The sequence below is a fragment of the Pelophylax lessonae genome, assembly GCF_965119305.1.
Source record: "Pelophylax lessonae genome assembly, chromosome: 9".
In the NCBI taxonomy this organism is placed as follows: Eukaryota; Metazoa; Chordata; class Amphibia; order Anura; family Ranidae; genus Pelophylax; species Pelophylax lessonae.
In genome coordinates, this window is record NC_138776.1 from 261039129 (window position 1) to 261053868 (window position 14740).

At 44.9% G+C, this 14740-nt stretch overlaps 2 protein-coding genes across 2 annotated transcripts in view; both read left to right on the plus strand.

Annotated features, from left to right (window-relative positions):
* LOC309564419 (uncharacterized protein) overlaps positions 1 to 14740 on the plus strand; it is a gene marked incomplete at its 3' end in the record, with an annotated part of 909898 nt that overhangs the window by 533381 nt on the left and 361777 nt on the right.
* LOC309562759 (uncharacterized protein) lies at positions 1691 to 12348 on the plus strand. Its single transcript, XM_082267056.1, has 3 exons — positions 1691 to 1828; positions 9374 to 10669; positions 12254 to 12348. Exons 1-2 carry the CDS (start codon positions 1765 to 1767, stop codon positions 10621 to 10623), a joined length of 1314 nt encoding a protein of 437 aa, XP_082123182.1. The 5' UTR covers positions 1691 to 1764; the 3' UTR covers positions 10624 to 10669; positions 12254 to 12348.

A 14740-nucleotide genomic window follows, 5' to 3' on the forward strand; every position in this document is an offset into this window, starting at 1 on the left:
ATTCTGGGAGGTCACATGACATCACTCTTATCTCTATTAATAATACACAGACCTGACCGGAGAGGTGAGGAGGATTCTGGGAGATCACATGACATCACTCTTATCTCTATTAATAAAACACAGACCTGACGGGAGGGGTGAGGAGGATTCTGGGAGGTCACATGACATCACTCTTATCTCTATTAATAATACACAGACCTGACCGGAGAGGTGAGGGGGATTCTGGGAGGTCACATGACATCACTCTTATCTCTATTAATAAAACAGACCTGACCAGGAAGGTGAGGAGGATTCTGGGAGGTCACATGACATCACTCTTATCTCTATTAATAATACACAGACCTGACCCGAGAGGGGAGGAGGATTCTGGGAGGTCACATGACATCACTCTTATCTCTATTAATAATACACAGACCTGACCCGAGAGGTGAGGAGGATTCTGGGAGGTCACATGACATCCCTCTTATCTCTATTAATAAAACAGACCTGACCAGGAAGGTGAGGAGGATTCTGGGAGGTTACATGACATCACTCTTATCTCTATTAATAAAACACAGACCTGACCGGAGAGGTGAGGAGGATTCTGGGAGGTCACATGACATCCCTCTTATCTCTATTAATAAAACACAGAGCTGACCGGAGAGGTGAGGAGGATTCTGGGAGGTCACATGACATCACTCTTATCTCTATTAATAAAACACAGACCTGACCGGAGAGGTGAGGAGGATTCTGGGAGGTCACATGACATCACTCTTATCTCTAATAATAAAACACAGACCTGACCGGAGAGGTGAGGAGGATTCTGGGAGGTCACATGACATCACTCTTATCTCTAATAATAAAACACAGACCTGACCGGAGAGATGAGGAGGATTCTGGGAGGGGACATGACATCACTCTATTAATAAGACAAAGACCCATCTGAAGTGGTGATGAGTATTTTGGAACGCCTGAAATGAGAGTGGTTAATTTCTCTCTTTACACAGCATTATAAAGTAGTGAAGAACATATATGATGAGTCATTAAAAATTAGCATCTGTCTTCAAGAGACCACAACAGGGCCTTCACCTCAGTGTCTGACAGTTGAAAGAAAATATAACAAGATTCTGGAGGTCACCAACAGGATCACTGATCTGCTGACAGGAGAGGTGAGCGGTGCTGGGAATTCTGGGACATTATCCAGTAACAGACAAGGGATGTGTCTGGATGGTGACTGTATCATTGTGTGTGTCAGGTTCCTATAAGATGTCAGGATGTCACTGTCTATTTCTTGATAGGGTTGGGAGTATTTAGAGGACCTCTCTAAGGGTGCGAAGTCAAAGAATTGCCAAAGCTTCACATCACCAAGTAGGTGGAGATTTTATTGTAAAGGAGAGAGCAGTACAGAGGGTCCACCTAGATCCCCCATCATCTGATAAACACATAGAAACAATGTATTCAGTCAGTTTGTGTGTTTCCTACAGATGGATCCAGTAACGGAAACCCACCAGAGATATGTCCCCGTCCTCTGTATTCCCGGGATTCCACACAGGAAGGTCACACCATCCCTCACCATCATCAGGTAGGTGGTGGGACTGAGCATAAAGACCTAAAACTGTATTCTAAACTCTATGATATGCCATTCTTCTATTTATTCTCTTGTCTGTTTGTTTTTTACAAATCACTGCTCTCATCTTTGGGTTTTAGGGTGAAGAGCTGAATGACATCAAAGTTGAGGTTAAGAAGGAAGAAGAAGAGACGTTGGTGAGTGGAGATCAGCAGTCTATGAAGGAGGGGGAGATGATTATAAAAAGTAAACAGGAGGAACCTTCTCTAAATATGGACACAAGTAAGTAATAAACAGTACATATAGAAACAGTTCACATTTTCAATTTACATCAAGGAGTATAAAGTATGTATTAACATTGTTACATTGATTGAGAAAATCTATGTCTTATCAAATTCGCCCAAAAAGAAAATTAAAAAAAAACTCCAGTGGTACTACGCTAGTCATTAAAGAGTTTTCAAAAATTAGAAACAATGGCTTAGATATAACAAAGCTGCGCTCTTTGAGGGCACGTGGATGGTCCAGGTGCTTCATTCACCTTTAACAGAACTCAACTCTTTGAGCACACATGGGTGTAAATTTCCTGCTTCAGGTGCTTCATTCACCTTTAATGGAGCTCAACTCTTGGAGCACACATGGGTGTAAGCCTTCTGGTCCAGGTGCTTCATTTACCTTTAACAGAGCTCAACTATTGGAGCACACATGGGTGTAAGCCTTCTGGTCCAGGTGCTTCATTTACCTTTAACAGAGCTCAACTATTGGAGCACACATGGGTGTAAACCTTCTGATAGCTTGCTATGGGCAAGCTACCAGAAGGTTTACACCCGAGCTGAGCTGCAGCTCCATATGTCCATTTAGACACGGAGCTGCGGTTTGGCCCCGCCCCCTCTCTCTCCTGATTGGCTGACTTTGACACCATTGGCTCCCACGGCTGTGTTACAGCCAATAAGGAGGGAGAGTCCTGGATGGCCAAGAGACCCATGGACATCACTGGACAGAGATGTAGCTCAGGAAAGTATTAGGGGGGCTGCTACACACTTAAGGCTTTTTATCTTAATGCATAGAATGCACTAAGATAAAAAACCTTCTGACTTTACAACTCCTTTAACAGAGCTCAACTCTTGGAGCACACATGGGTGTAAGCCTTCTTGTCCAGGTGCTTAGTTCACCTTTAACAGAGCTCAACTCTTGGAGCACACATGGGTATAAGTCTTCTGGTCCAGGTGCTTAATTCACCTTTAACAGAGCTCAACTCTTGGAGCACACGTGGGTGTAAGCCATCTGGTCCGGGTGCTTTATTCGCCTTTTTTTTATCTAAATGTTTCTGTACCATGTCAGTTTTGAGCCACTGTGAATCATTTGGGACTCTGTCAATACTATTCCTATTATGGACATAAGCATCCCTACTTTTGTTTGTATACACTGAAGATGTATTTATTTTGCCTTCTCTTTGTCCCCAGTCACTAAATCGAAATGATCACGTACAGGGCTTACTTGCTCAGACCTGACCTTTTTACTATTAATGCATTTAAAGAATTCTTGTTTTTTTTTTTGTCCTACTCTCTTTTGCAACCTGTCGTTCATTTTTAATTTCTGAGGCCTTTGTTTCCTTTTTACATATCAGGTTCTATTCTTTGTAACGTTCAAACGATGATAGTGTTCCTTCATTTTTTATATTTTTTAAATGCCCTTTTTTATTGTTTATGGCTTTTTTTTTTTTAACTAAGAATGTGAGCCATACAGTCGATTTGAAACATTCCCATTTCTGTTCTAATGTCCTTCGATGACAATATTCCCTCACAGTATACGTCTTGGTGAGCAGCTCCCAGCCTTGGAAAATCTGCTCTCTCAAAATGAAGTGTTTAGAAGGGTTTAAACAGCAAAGGAGAGAGCAGTACGGAGGGTCCACCTAGATCCCCCATCATCTGATATACACATAGAAACAATGTATTCAGTCAGTGTGTGTGTTTCCTACAGATGGATCCAGTAATGGGAACCCACCAGAGAGATGTCCCCGTCCTCTGTATTCCCGGGATTCCATACAGGAAGATCACACCATCCCTCACCATCATCAGGTAAATGGGACTGACCATGTAGACCTAAACATTTATTCTAAGCTATAAAATTACATTCTACTATGTAATTTCTTTTTACCACCGTATTCTATCATATTTGGGGTTTAGGCTGCAAAGCTGAAAGACATCAAATTTGAGGTTAAAGAGGAAGAAGAAGAGACGTTGGTGAGTGGAGATCAGCAGTCTATGGAGGAGATGATTATGAAAAGTAAACACGAGGAATCTTCTCTACATATGGACACAAGTAAGTAATAAACAGTACATATAGAAAGAGTTCAAATTTTCAATTTACATCAAGGAGTATAAAGTATGTATTAACATTGTTACATTGATTGAGAAAATCTATGTCTTATCAAATGCACCCAAAAATAAAATACAAAAACTCCAGTGGTACTACGCCAGTCATTAAAGAGTTTTCAAAAATTAGGAACAATGGCTTAGCTTAGAGATAACACAACTCAGCTCTTTGAGGACACAAGGATGTAAGTTATCTGGTCCAGGTGCTTCATTCACCTTCAACAGAACTCAACTCTTTGAGCACACATAGGTGTCAATTTTCTGCTTCAGGTGCTTCATTCATCTTCAACAGAACTCAACTCTTTGAGCACACATGGGTGTACATTTTCTGCTTCAGGTGCTTCATTCACCTTTAACAGAGCTCAATTCTTGGAGCACATGTGGGTGTAAGCCTTCTGGTCCAGGTGCTTCATTCACCTTCAACAGAACTCAACTCTTGGAGCACACATGGGTGTAAATTTTCTGCTTCAGGTGCTTCATTCATCTTCAACAGAACTCAACTCTTGGAGCACACATGGGTGTAAATTTTCTGCTTCAGGTACTTCATTCACCTTTAACAGAGCTCAACTCTTGGAGCACACAAGGGTGTAAGCCTTCTGGTCCAAAAATGGAAACTTCTCACGATTTCATTTTACTTCTGTGACTAATAAAATTTGATGTACTCACCGGCCACTTTATTAGATACACCTTTTCAATTGCTTGGTAACACAAATTGCTAATCAGCTAGTCGCATGGCAGCAATCTATTAACCTTCTATGAAGAAGTGAGCTGCCATCTAGATAAAGGAAGGCATGTGGATGTGGTGTACCTGGATTTTGCAAAGGTATTTCATACAGTTCCCCACAAACGTTTACTGTACAAACTAAGCTACGTAGGTAGCGGCCATAGAGTGAGTACCTGGATTAAAAGCTGGCTGCAGGGGCGAGTCCAAAGGGTGGTGATAAATGGGGAGTACTCGGAATGGTCTGGTGTGGAAAGTGGGGCCCCCCCAGGTTCGTCCTGGGACCAATCCTATTTAATTTACTCATAAACAACCTAGAGGATGGGATAAACAGCTCAATCTCCGTATAAGTGGATCATACTAAATTAGGCAGGGCAATAACTTCTACGCAGGATGTTGTAATCTTACAGGATGACCTGAACAAAATAATGGGATGGGCATCTACATGGCAAATGAGGTTTAATGTTGAAAAATGTAAGGTAATGCATTTGAATAATCGCTTTATCTCTGGAGTGAATCCCCTTTTTTATACATGCCAGTATACGGTTGGCTTTGCTTGCAGCGGCGTGCATGCCATTGCCAAGCCTGTTGTCCACTAGGACCCCCAGGTCCTTTTCTATCATAGATTCACCCAAAGGATGTTGCTGCATTATGTAAAACTATTAGAATAGTGTTTACATTTTAGGATGGGGCGCCTCGAGACTGTGCATAATTTTAAAGGGTGCCTCGACTAAAAAAAAAAAAAAGGTTGAGAAACACTGCTCTAATGGACTTATGGACCATGTTTAATGTATTTAGTATATATCCACCTTGTGCGCGCTAACATTAACCCTTTCTAACCTGGTACTAGCAAGGAGTAGCTAATAAAGTGGCCTGTGAATGTATATACACTCTTATTTGGGATAAAAATTAACATTTTCTGTTGCGATTGCAAGATTTTTAGCTCCGTGTAACACTGTAGAACAAGGTTTGTCAACCAGGGTTCTATGGACCCTAGGGTTCCTCCTGAGGTTGCTAGGGGTCCCTTGAGCAATGGGCAATTTCTGCCTCTCAGATAAGTTCCCAATGACACCATTGTTCCATTTAGCTATCTGTAAGGGGGTAATTCTTCCCAATGATGATAAGAGTAAGGAGCATCCTTCCCACTGACTGTCACACTAATGCAGGGTTTTCGCAACCAAGGTTTCATGGAACCCTAGAGTTCCTCCTGAGGTTGCTAGGGATTCCTTGAGGGTTCCTCCTGAGTTTGCTAGGGGTTCCTTGAGCAATTTCTGCCTCAGATAAGTTCCCAATGACACCATTGTTCCATTTAGCTATCTCTAAGGGGGTAATTCTTCCCAATGATGACAAGAGCAAGGAGCGTTCTTCCCACTGACTGTCTCACTAATTGAGGGTTTCTCAACCAGGGTTCAGTGGAACCCTAGAGTTCCTCCTGAGTTTGCTATGGGTTCCTTGAGCAATGGGCAATTTCTGCCTCTCAGAATTGTTTCCAAAGACACCATTGTTGCTTTTAGCTATCTGTAAGGGGGGTAATTCTTCCCAATGATTACATTAGTACAGAGTATTATTCCCACTGACTGTCACACTAATACAGGGTTTCTCAACCAGGGTCCTCCTGAGTTTGCTAGGGGTTCCTTGAGCAATTTCTGCCTCAGATAAGTTCCCAATGACACCATTGTTCCATTTAGCTATCTCTAAGGGGGTGATTCTTCCCAATGATGACAAGAGCAAGGAGCGTTCTTCCCACTGACTGTCTCACTAATTGAGGGTTTCTCAACCAGGGTTCAGTGGAACCCTAGAGTTCCTCCTGAGGTTGCTATGGGTTCCTTGAGCTATGGGCAATTTCTGCCTCTCAGATAAGTTCCCAATGACACCATTGTTCCTTTTAGCTATCTCTAAGGGGGGTAATTCTTCCCAATGATGACAAGAGTAGAGAGTATTCTTTCCACTGACTGTCACACTAATGCAGGGTTTCTCAACCAGGGTTCCTCCTGAGGTTACTAGGGGTTCCTTGAGCAATGAGCAATTCCTGCTTCAGATAGGTTCCCAAAGACACCATTGTTCCTTTTAGCTATCTCTAAGGGGGGAAATTCTTCCCAATGATGATAAGAGTAAGGAGCATTCTTCCCACTGATTGTCATACTAATGCAGGTTTCCTCAGCCAAGGTTACTCCTGAGGTTGCTAGGGGTTCCTTGAGCAATGGGCAATTTCTGCCTCTTAGATAAGTTCCCAACGACACCATTGTTCCTTTTAGCTATCTTTAAGGGGGGTAATTCTTCCCAATGATGACAAGAGTAAGGAGCATTCTTCCCACTGACTGTCTAATGCAGGGTTTTCCCAACCAAGGTTTCGTGGAACCGTAGAGTTCCTCCTGAGGTTGCTAGGGATTCCTTGAGGGTTCCTCCTGAGTTTGCTAGGGGTTCCTTGAGCAATTTCTGCCTCAGATAAGTTCCCAATGACACCATTGTTCCTTTTAGCTATCTCTAAGGGGGTAATTCTTCCCAATGATGACAAGAGCAAGGAGCGTTCTTCCCACTGACTGTCTCACTAATGCAGGGTTTTCACAACCAAGGTTTCGTGGAACCCTAGAGTTCCTCCTGTGGTTGCTAGGGATTCCTTGAGGGTTCCTCCTGAGTTTGCTAGGGGTTCATTGAGCAATTTCTGCCTCAGATAAGTTTCCAATGACACCATTGTTCCATTTAGCTATCTCTAAGGGGGTAATTCTTCCCAATGATGACAAGAGCAAGGAGTGTTCTTCCCACTGACTGTCTCACTAATTGAGGGTTTCTCAACCAGGGTTCAGTGGAACCCTAGAGTTCCTCCTAAGGTTGCTAGGGGTTCCTTGAGCAATGGACAATTTCTGCCTCTCAGAATTGTTTCCAGTGACACCATTGTTGCTTTTAGCTATCTGTAAGGGGGGTAATTCTTCCCAATGATTACAAGAGTAGAGAGTATTATTCCCATTGACTGTCACACTAATACAGGGTTTCTATACCAGGGTTCCTCCTGAGGTTTGCTAGGGGATCCTTGAGCAATGGGCAATTTCTGCCTCTCAGATAAGTTCCCAATGACACCATTGTTCCTTTTAGCTATCTCTAAGGGGGGTAATTCTTCCCAATGATGACAAGAGTAAGGAGCATTCTTCTCACGGACTGTCACACTAATGCAGGGTATTTTCAACCAGGGTTCCTCCTGAGGTTACTAGGGGTTCTTTGAGCAATGGGCAATTCCTGCTTCAGATAGGTTCCCAAAGACACCATTGTTCCTTTTAGCTATCTCTAAGGGGGGAAATTCTTCCCAATGATGACAAGAGTAGAGAGTATTCTTCCCACTGACTGTCACACTAATGCAGGGTTTCTCAACCAGGGTTCCTCCTGAGGTTGCTAGGGGTTCCTTGAGCAATTTCTGCCTCAGATAAGTTTCCAATGACACGATTGTTTCTTTTAGCTATCTCTAAGGGGGGTAATTCTTCCCAATGATGACAAGAGTAAGGAGCATTCTTCCCACTGACTGTCACACTAATGCAGGGTTTCTCAAACAGGGTTCCGTGGAAGCCTAAAGTTCCTCCTGAGTTTGCTAGGGGTTCCTTGAGCAATTTCTGCCTCAGATAAGTTCCCAATGACACCATTGTTCCATTTAGCTATCTCTAAGGGGGTAATTCTTCCCAATGATGACAAGAGCAAGGAGCGTTCTTCCCACTGACTGTCTCACTAATTGAGGGTTTCTCAACCAGGGTTCAGTGGAACCCCAGAGTTCCTCCTGAGGTTGCTATGGGTTCCTTGAGCAATGGGCAATTTCTGCCTCTCAGAATTGTTTCCAGTGACACCATTGTTGCTTTTAGCTATCTGTAAGGGGGGTAATTCTTCCCAATGATTACAAGAGTAGAGAGTATTCTTCCCACTGACTGTCACACTAATGCAGGGTTTATCAACCAGGGTTCCTACTGAGGTTACTAGGGGTTCCTTGAGCAATGGGCAATTTCTGCCTCTCAGATAAGTTCCCAATGACACCATTGTTCCTTTTAGCTATCTCTAAGGGGGGTAATTCTTCCCAATGATGACAAGAGTAAGGAGCATTCTTCTCACGGACTGTCACACTAATGCAGGGTATTTTCAACCAGGGTTCCTCCAGAGGTTACTAGGGGTTCTTTGAGCAATGGGCAATTCCTGCTTCAGATAGGTTCCCAAAGACACCATTGTTCCTTTTAGCTATCTCTAAGGGGGGAAATTCTTCCCAATGACGACAAGAGTAGAGAGTATTCTTCCCACTGACTGTCACACTAATGCAGGGTTTCTCAACCAGGGTTCCTCCTGAGGTTGCTAGGGGTTCCTTGAGCAATTTCTGCCTCAGATAAGTTTCCAATGACACAATTGTTTCTTTTAGCTATCTCTAAGGGGGGTAATTCTTCCCAATGATGACAAGAGTAAGGAGCATTCTTCCCACTGACTGTCACACTAATGCAGGGTTTCTCAAACAGGGTTCCGTGGAAGCCTAAATTTCCTCCTGAGGTTGCTAGGGGTTCCTTGAGCAATTTCTGCCTCAGATAAGTTCCCAATTACACCATTGTTCCTTTTAGCTATCTCTAAGGGGGGTAATTCTTCGCAATGATGATAAGAGTAAGGAGCATTCTTCCCACTGACTGTCACTAAAGTGCTAGATGAATTTTTAAGACCTCTGAATTCAATATATGAGGAATCCATTATAACATTTATTCCTAAATTTCTATTTAACAGATGGACCCCATACCTCGAATACCAAGAAGGGATATCTTATTTTATGTACAAATTTGAACCCACAAGGAATTGGCATTGTACAGTGTGCTCCAAGAGTTAATATTATTACTCAAAATATACATCACCTACCTTACACTCTTCAAACCTCAATGGATCCCTCTAATCCTGCGGCATCTTCTGATATGGCACATATTGTTACTCCAGATAGTGCCTATAGTTCAACAGATCCGTCTAATCTCAAGAAATCTTCTTTAAGAAATGATGGAGCTCACAAAGAGGAGGGTTCATTTTCATGTTCAGTGTGTGAGAAATCCTTCACCGAAAAAAAAGACCTTCGAGACCACCTGATCAGTCACACAGATGAGCGTCCTTATTCGTGTTCAGAGTGCAAGAAATCCTTTAGTGACAGAGGATACCTTGTTATCCATAGGAGAATTCACACGGGTGAACGTCCTTTCCCATGTTCAGAGTGCGGAAAATGTTTCATTCAAAAAGGAGACCTTCATAAACACCAGAGAATTCACACGGGTGAACGGCCCTATTCGTGTTCAGAGTGTGGGAAAAGTTTTTCAGAGAACAAACTACTTCTTGCACACCAGAAGTCTCACACGGGGGAGCGTCCTTTCTCGTGTTCAGAGTGTGGAAAAGGTTTCATTCTTAAAAATGGACTTGTTAGACACCTGAGAATCCATACAGGTGAGCGCCCTTTCCCATGTTCTGAGTGCGGGAAATGTTTTATTCAGAAAGGAGCTCTTAATAAACACCAGAAAATTCACACAGGTGACCGTCCTTTTGCATGTTTAGAGTGCGGGAAACGTTTCATTCAGAAAGAAAAACTTGTTGCACACCAGAGAACTCACACAGGAGAGCGCCCGTTTGCATGTTCAGAGTGTGGGAAATGTTTCATTCAAAAAGGTGCACTGGTTTCACACCAGAAGATTCACTCTGGTATACGTCCTTTTTCATGTTCAGAGTGTGGAAAATCCTTTATTGAGAAAAGAAAACTTCTTGCACACCAGAATTATCACACGGGTAAGCATCCATTTTCCTGTGCAGTGTGCGGGAAAGGTTTCAATGAGAAGGTAAAACTTCTTATACACCAGAGAATTCACACAGGTGAGCGTCCCTATTCATGTTCACAGTGCGGGAAATCTTTTAATGAAAAAGGAGCACTTTTTAAACATCAGAGAATTCACAATAGTGATAGTGAACAAAATAGAATTAGACATCAGAGTACAGACAGCTCATGATGTTGTTGACAAATGTAGTGTGGATGGTGGAGGAGAGCTGTCAGGTGTGGATGGTTGAGGGAGAATGTAGTGTGGATAGTGGGGGGAGAGCTGTCTGAGAATGTAGTGTGGATGGTGGAGGAGAGCTGTCTGAGAATGTAGTGTGGATGGTGGGAGGAGAGCTGTCGGAGAATGTAGTGTGGATGGTGGGAGGAGAGCTGTCGGAGAATGTAGTGTGGATGGTGGGAGGAGAGCTGTAGGAGAATGTAGTGTGGGTGGTGGGAGGAGAGCTGTCGGAGAATGTAGTGTGGATGGTGGGAGGAGAGCTGTCGAGGAAGGTAGTGTGGATGGTGGGAGGAGAGCTGTCGGAGAATGTAGTGAGGATGGTGGAGGAGAGCTGTCAGGTGTGGATGGTTGAGGGAGAATGTAGTGTGGATAGTGGGGGGAGAGCTGTCTGAGAATGTAGTGTGGATGGTGGAGGAGAGCTGTCGGAGAATGTAGTGTGGATGGTGGGAGGAGAGCTGTCTGAGAATGTAGTGTGGATGGTGGGAGGAGAGCTGTCGGAGAATGTAGTGTGGATGGTGGGAGGAGAGCTGTCGGAGAATGTAGTGTGGATGGTGGGAGGAGAGCTGTAGGAGAATGTAGTGTGGGTGGTGGGAGGAGAGCTGTCGGAGAATGTAGTGTGGATGGTGGGAGGAGAGCTGTCGGAGAATGTAGTGTGGATGGTGGGAGGAGAGCTGTCGGAGAATGTAGTGAGGATGGTGAAGGAGAGCTGTCGGAGAATGTAGTGTGGATGGTGGAGGAGCTCTTTAAGAGAATGCAGTGTGGATGGTGGAGGAGAGCTGTTGGCGAATGTAGTGTGGATGGTGGAGGAGAGCTATCAGAGAATGTAGTGTGGATGGTGGAAGGAGAGCTGTCGGAGAATGTAGTGTGGATGGTGGGAGGAGAGCTGTCGGAGAATGTAGTGTGGATGGTGGGGGGAGAGCTGTCGTAGAATGTAGTGTGGATGGTGGAGGAGAGCTGTCGGAGAATGTAGTGTGGATGGTGGAGGAGAGCTGTCGGAGAATGTAGTGTGGATGGTGGGAGGAGAGCTGTCGGAGAATGTAGTGAGGATGGTGAAGGAGAGCTGTCGGAGAATGTAGTGTGGATGGTGGGACGAGAGCTGTCGGAGAATGTAGTGTGGATGGTGAAGGAGAGCTGTCGGAGAATGTAGTGTAGATGGTGGAGGAGAGCTGTCGGAGAATGTAGTGTGGATGGTGGAGGAGAGCTGTTGAAGAATGTAGTGTGGATGGTGGAGGAGAGCTGTCGGAGAATGTAGTGTGGATGGTGGAGGAGAGCTGTCGGAGAATGTAGTGTGGATGGTGGAGCAGAGCTGTCGGAGAATGTAGTGTGGATGGTGAGGAGAGCTGTCGGAGAATGTAATGTGCATGGTGGGAGGAGAGCTGTCGGAGAATGTAGTGTGGATGGTGGAGGAGAGAATGTAGTGTGGAAGGTGGAGGAGAGCTGTCAGAAAATGTAGTGTGGATGTTGGAGGAGAGCTGTCAGAGAATGTAGTGTGGATGGTGGAGGAGAGCTGTCGGAGAATGTAGTGTGGATGGCGGGGGAGAGCTGTCGGAGAATGTAGTGTGGATGGTGAGGAGAGCTGTCGGAGAATGTAGTGTGGATGGTGGAGGAGAGCTGTCGGAGAATGTAGTGTGGATGGTGGAGGAGAGCTGTCGGAGAATGTAGTGTGGATGGTGGAGGAGAGCTGTCAGAGAATGTCTGGTGTAGAAATCTTTACCAGGATGTGGTTACTACTGAGGGAACAAATCTCTTTTCTGAGGGTTCTTCAGAATTACAGTGGAAAAACTTTTAAAAAAAGAGACTGGGTCTGATAAGGGCTGCATAGAATTCCTTAGTTTATACCTTACAAGCGATATAATGTATCACAGCTGCAGTCTGTGGTACAAATCGTTGTGCGGTGAGCAAGGCTGATGACTACGTTCGGGCTAAAAATCATCAAAGAAAGCACATGACCGGTACAAAATAAACGATTCTTATTTATATTGATAACGAGAATAAGATCAATGTAAGAAATCATAGAATTAAGCACTTTTGTATATATTTTTTCACGTTTATAAATTGTAATTTTTCATATTTTTTTATATTGATTATATTCTAACTGATGTATAATTTTCATGTGTAATAATAATGTATGCAACGTCAAGAGAGAATAAAACAGCAGCAGGCAAAACATTAAAACATAACAAAGGACAGAGTATTTCTATTTTCTACAAGCTGACAATCTGATTTACTGGGAGTGGACCACACAGACAAGAGGTGAAGCCTCCATCAATCTACATGTAATATCCCGTCCCCATTGTGTTTAGCTGGTTGGTGGGCATGCAGGAGGAGGGAGGGATTGGGCTGTCATTTACCACTGTATTTACATTAGGGATAGACCGATTATCGGCAAGGCCGATATATCGAGGGCAGATGTGCACGTTCCCCGATATATATCGCAATCTGCCCCGGAGCTTACCGATGCCGTGACGTCATTGCGTATGTTGGCCAATGCGCCTCCGTGCACAAGGACAGCTTCTGCCTTCTTAGGCTGCCTCCCTCAACCTCGTCTGGAGTCAGGGAGTCTCAGGACAGTGCGTGTACAGTGCACAGTGTGTTTAACACAGCCGCCACATACAGTACATACACCTACCCACAGCTGCCCGGTGCCAGCCAGCCACCCACAGGCCTGTACCAGCCAGCCAGCCACAGGCTCTGGGCCTGTACCAGCCAGCCACCCACCACACAGGATGCCAGCCAGCCACCCACCAAAGGGTGCCAGCCAGCCACCCACTACAGGGTGCCAGCCAGACAGCCACCAAAGGGTGCCAGCCAGCCACCCACTACAGGGTGCCAGCCAGACAGCCACCAAAGGGTGTCCGCCAGCCACCCACCACAGGGTGCCAGCCAGACAGCCACAAAAGGGTGCCAGCCAGCCACCCACCACAGGGTGCCAGCCAGCCACCCACCCACCACAGTGTGCCAGCAAGCCACCCACTACAGGGTGCCAGCCAGACAGCCACCAAAGGGTGCCAGCCAGACAGCCACCAAAGGGTGCCAGCCACCCACCCACCAAAGGGTGCCAGCCAGCCACCCACCAAAGGGTTCAGTAACAGATTTGTGTCGCAAATTGTGTTTATTTTGCAAAACTTTAAATGTTCAAAATATCGGCCGATACCGATATGCAATGGCCAAAATATCGGTATCGGTATCAGCCATGAAAAACTGATCCCTAGTTTACACCCACATGTGTGACTCTATAGTCACATGGGCTGCTCAGATGTGCTAGGGAGGAAAATCTCAGCATAGAAACTCCCTGAAAACTAAGTACGTGCCAACACTGCTCTGCAAAATCTTGAGCTGAATTGGGGATATGGACAGAAGATGGAGAGCAGCAGGATCAACAAGATTATTTGCAGGATACAGAAAACGAATCTCATAGTGACTGAGCATGAACAGCAGGGAATACACCATTCATTTTGTTGTATATTTTATTTTATTTGATAGTTTTTGAGGACGTGGGTTTAGTGACACTTTAACCGGTTGCCGACTGCGCACAGTATATTTACTGCGGCAGTCAGCCCCGGCCAGGCAGAGTGACGTAGGTCTACGTCGCTCGCCTGTCACTGGTTTTAGAGCCAATAGCGGGCGGGCGCGCGCCCGCTGAGGCTCGTTCACGAAGGAGTGCGGGCGTGTGACCGGCGGACCCGATGTCCGCCGGTCACACTACGATCGTCGGTAGAGCGGGAGAAAGGCGGAGCGGCTTATGTAAACAAGCCGCCTGTCATTCTCCCTGTGTAAAAATGGAGATCAGACGGTTCTACTATGTAGAACCGTTGATCTCTGTTTTTACACTAGTAGACCTGTCCCACTACAGTTAGAATCACCCCCCTAGGACACACTTAACCCCTCCCTGTCCAATACAGTTAACCCCTTCACTGCCAGTGTCATTTTTACAGTAACAGTGCATATTTATAGCACTGATTACTGCAGTAATGTCACTGGTACCCCCAAAAGTGTCAAAAATATCAGTCAAGGGTCCGATCTGTCTGCCGCAATGTCGCAGTACCGCAAAAAAAAATCGCAGATTGCCGCC

What these genes read in the sequence shown, in the direction of transcription:
- LOC309562759 (XM_082267056.1), top strand. Translation starts at nt 1,765, where the DNA reads ATGAAGGAGGGGGAGATGATTATAAAAAGTAAACAGGAGGAACCTTCT. An exon ending in TTCTCTAAATATGGACACAA is followed by an intron (nt 1,829 to 9,373) that starts GTAAGTAATAAA and finishes TCTATTTAACAG; the next exon opens with ATGGACCCCATACCTCGAAT.